The sequence below is a fragment of the Pteropus vampyrus genome, unplaced genomic scaffold (assembly GCF_000151845.1).
Source record: "Pteropus vampyrus isolate Shadow unplaced genomic scaffold, Pvam_2.0 Scaffold529, whole genome shotgun sequence".
Lineage (NCBI taxonomy): Eukaryota > Metazoa > Chordata > Mammalia > Chiroptera > Pteropodidae > Pteropus > Pteropus vampyrus.
This window is the reverse complement of record NW_011889310.1, coordinates 939497-943765: the sequence shown is the minus strand read 5'-3', so window position 1 is coordinate 943765 and position 4269 is coordinate 939497. Positions and strand designations below refer to the sequence as shown.

The 4269-nt window shown below is 56.5% G+C and overlaps 1 protein-coding gene and 1 pseudogene across 3 annotated transcripts in view; one reads left to right on the top strand and one right to left on the bottom strand.

Moving 5' to 3' along the window:
• Positions 1–82: 82 nt before the first annotated feature.
• CUNHXorf40B (chromosome unknown CXorf40B homolog) overlaps positions 83–4269 on the bottom strand; it is a 6706-nt gene continuing 2519 nt past the window's right edge. Inside the window, exons 1-3 of one of the 3 annotated variants that reach the window (XM_011383602.2) lie at positions 3578–4223; positions 1766–2036; positions 83–967 (exon numbers count right to left, since the gene is read on the bottom strand). In XM_011383602.2, coding sequence (XP_011381904.1) covers positions 744–967; positions 1766–2018 — 477 coding nt within the window. In that variant the 5' untranslated portion in view covers positions 2019–2036; positions 3578–4223 and the 3' untranslated portion in view covers positions 83–743. Of the gene's footprint in view, positions 968–1765; positions 2037–3306; positions 3318–3577; positions 4224–4269 lie in introns of those variants that run through there. The other 2 variants (XM_011383604.2, XM_023525123.1) reach the window with 2 other exon arrangements.
• On the top strand, positions 3290–3408 carry LOC111733145 (annotated as a pseudogene).

The window sequence follows — 4269 nt, the reverse complement described above, 5'->3', positions numbered from 1 at the left end:
CCGCCAGCTAACAACCACTACTAACTTTGCTAAGCAGTGACCCAAATAAAAGGTTGCCCGCAAAACAAACAACACTACTCAACACTTTCCCATCAGAGCTGTATTTCAGAACCTTTCTTTGGTCACGATGTAGCTGTGTGACGTGTAACACACGGCTTCCGGAGCCAAGGGAGACTTTTACAACAGGGTAAGAGACACTTGCTGGGACAGACAGGTGCTGTTTCCAAGTCTGATGGCCCCTTCATGGTGAATGAGGCCATCCCTGTCGGGTTGCCCTCAGGCGATCGTTTGGCGCCCACTCCCAGCCCTCCCACAACACTCCCTGGGTGCTGCTGAAACGTTCTAAGAGTTTGACCAGAACATGGGGTGGGGAATCGTGCAAGGGAGCCCAGAGCCCTGACCGCTTCTCTTAAAACATATTTCTTTGTACAACCTGGGAACCGGCATGGCCAAAATGAGTGGCAACGCCAAGACATTTGGTGGCAGTTTTCTTTTTCCTAAAGATCCAAGCCATTGAGACTGTCAAGGAGCCCAGAGGGGCAGCTCACGAGGGAAGTACCCTGCATCTGCGTGCAGAAAGCTGTTCACAGAACAGCGCATGGCGGGGAGTGCTCGCCACAGTGGTGCCACTTCAGGCTGAACCTATAGGTCAGCTTGATCTATAGGTCCGCGGCATGACGGCGAGTTCACGGTCATCCTTCCGCTCGGTTTTTGGTACCCTTCCTCTGAGGAGACCTCGCTCATCAGAGCTCCTGCCCCAAGGGGATGAAGTGCTCTGGGATGTCGACCTGGAAGACATCCTTTCCGCCTTTCCTGGGTATGGGCTCCAGGAGCCACCTGGGGTTTGAAAGCGCAGTCAGGTACTTCTGCCTCAGGTCGGTCAGTAGAGCTTGATTTTCCAGCTCCACCACCTCATCGGGAGCTAAGTTTTCCGGGCACTGCCAAGTTTCCCCAATGTCAACGAGCCCTGGGCACCAAGAGAGAAGCATACAGATGTTTTTCCTTCCATGAAGCAAGGCCTGCCTGTGACAGAACACGGGCATTCAAAGTCACAACCGCCAGAGACTGAGCTGACATCACCAAATGGACACGGAAGGAATTGGGTCCCTCTGAATGACCACTCCGATGTCCCAAACTCCATTCAGGGAATTCTGGGTGAAGCCAAGGGAGGGAGAGGAATGAAGAGGAGAGGGCCTTGTCCTCGGCAGCGCCACCCAGGTGTGGGCAGGTCGCAGCTGGACTGCTGAGGGCAACATGTACAGGTCAGGAGGGCCCGGCCGCTGTGGGGAACCCACGGACAATCAGATCCCCAAGCACTAAGCTAATGTGGGGCCTCAAGCACTGAGGGGTGAGGGGACTTGCCCAGGATGCGATGGGCATTGGGGGTGGGGCCGGTGCGTGAAGTCAGGCAGGCCGCCCTGTCCGGAGGCCACCTGACCCTGTGTGCTGTGCAGCCTCTCGTGGTCTGTACTGACACACACGTGTGTGTACACACATATAGACAGACGTGGACCTGCCCCTGCCTCTCAGACCACCAGCGGGAACTGAGGCCCTCAGTGGAGAAAGGGTTCACCCAAAGTCAGAGGAACTCAGCCCACCAACCCCCAGCCGGGGATCCCTTGCTGTCCCTTTGAAGTTGTGCTGTTTAAAGAAATGATAGCCCCGCCCCAACAGGTTCAAGAGCAAACAAGCCCCAAAACTCCCAGCGTGGTCCCGGGGGTGCCCGTGGGGGTATCTTAGCAGTGCTCAGAGGATCGTCACTTGCCAGCTATCACTCCACGGCCATACTTCTCCCCTTGCCGAAGCAAGGCCTGAACCTGAGCGGGGGTCCGCCCCAGCCTCTCCAGCAGCAGCTCCCTCCAGGCAGTGTCTTCCCAGTCCCTGTGAGCAATGTGGATGGCGATGGTGCAGTGCCGGTGGTTGCTCAGCAGGGGGCGCCAACGCGTCTCCAAGGTCTTGACCCCATTTAAGACAAAGCCCGCGTAAGGCTGCCGGAAGGAGAGGCACGAGAATTTCATCTTGTGGCCTCAGGTGGCCTGCGGAAACACAGAAGCACCAAGGTCAATAAGCATCAATGCCATTCCTCTGTGCTCAAGCCCCAGGGCTGACTGCTCCCCAAGCTTCCAGCTCCTGCGGGGGGGGAGGAGGAGAGGGGGCGGGGTCCCGAATCCCCCTGACAGGGATGGTGCAAGAGGGGAGAGTGCTGGCTCCTGCTGGCTCCTGCTTTCTATGGCCACACAGTCAGCTGACAGGCCCAAAGGAAGGGGCTGATGACTGGATGCCTCCTCCATCAGATGGAATCTTTGGGGAGCTCAAGGAGACAGGGGGAGGCCAGCTAGAGAAGGGCAGTCAGGATAGTGTATGGTCAGTTCAACAAAGGAGGTCCCTGAGTCCCAAGGGACCAGAGAGGAGGGGGCGAGGGCCCCTTGAAACGGGGGGCGGGTTCTTGCCCTCTCCCAGCACAGACAGGGACCTTCCTGGGCTGTGATTCTTCTCCCCAGCCCCGCCCACTCGAACGCTCAGCTCCCTGGCCCCGCCTCCCCCAAGGCGCTGCAGGTTCTTGAGCTCCCTGCCACCTCCCCCAGGGCTCCTGAGCACAAATCCTGGGCATCCAACCTCAGCTGGGCCCCGGGGACACCCTGTGACCTCAGTTAACCCTATCGGGTGTTTCCTCTGAGTCCTTCGGATGCCATCCTTCTCCATCCCCTTCCCACGTCACTGCTCTGCACTGTCAGCAGACACCCCGGCCCTGACTGGGGCCTAGAAAAACAAATAACGGGAGCAGGACAACGGGCGCTGGTATGCACGCACCGTCCCCATGCTGGACCCTGGGGTGGGCATGATGCACGGATCCTAGAATTCAACCCTCAAATTACTGGGGAGGAGCAGAGTAGCTGTCACCCCACTGCACAGCTGAGAAGGCAGTGCCGATGGATGACGAGATGGCCCACAATCACGCGGGTCTGACCACATCATCCCAGTCCTTGTCATCTTCCCTGTACCTGACGGCTGGGGGGAGGGCTCTTTCTCACTGGAGCACAGTGCTATGCAGTGGGAGGAGCAGGGCCCCAGGGCTGAGCCTCGGCCTGGTCATAGCACCCAGCGGAGCCTCCGTCTTCATGTGGCTGAGTACCTGGCACCTAACAGGACAGTCACAACCTGTGGGCTTACTGTCATCATTGTCATAACCATCATGGAGCCTGTGGCTTGGATCCTGCACTCCAGCCATGAGCTCCCCCACTCTGGTTTGTCTCCAGTCTCCTGTCTTTAAGGACAAAACCTCACCTCAGTCTACGGCCATACCACCCTGAACGCGCCTGGTCTCGTCTGGTATCGGAAGCTAAGCAGGTTTGGGGCTGGTTAGTACTTGGATGAGAGACTGCCTGGGGAGACCTGGTGCTATAGGCGAAAAAAAAAAAAATCTCTCCTCGGCCCTGTCCTCGCGGTTCTGAAAACATGCCCACTTTCAAAATGCTTTGCGTTCACTCCCTTCCCTATGCACTGTCCTGCCTGTCCCTGCGCCCAGCTCCCCCACCTTCCCTCCCTTGCTCAGGCTGAGCCGCCTTCCCTTGCTCACCCCAGGCCTTTGCTCCCGTGACCTTATCCATAATGAAAAGGTCTTTCCAGAGGCAATCAAGCTAAAATGAGCTCATTAGGGTGGACCGTCATCCCATGACTGGTGTCCTAATATAAAAGGGGGATTTAGAGACAGATATGCACACAGGAGAACACAATGTAAAGACGAAGGCCGAGATCTTCAATCCAAGATAAGCCAAAGCTTGCCAGCAAACCACCAGAAGCTTGGGGATAGGGATGAGGCAGATTTTCTCTCAGCCCTCAGAACAGCCAAACTCAACCGACACCTCAATGTTGGACTTCCAGCCTCCCGGACTGTGAGACGACACATGTCTGTTGTTTAAGCCATCCGGGCTGTGGTACCTTGATGCCACCACCACGGCAAATGACTACTGTAAGCCCTTTCCCGCACGTCTCCACGGGGTGAATGATTTCTCCATTAACGGCACATCAAGCACATTCCGTTGTGTCTGCTCATCTTCGTCTATCCTAGTTTTCACTGCCTGTGTGGTATCCCACTGTTAGTTGTCCCAGAATTTACCGACTCCCCTACTGAAGAGTCACAGACTGCTTTGCACTTTCTGCCACTATAAAGGACATCACCACAAACACTCGTTGACTGAAGGCATGTTTAGGAGTCCTGGGTCACATACATGCACATCCGAGATGCTGATACTCGCCAGGAAATGGCCT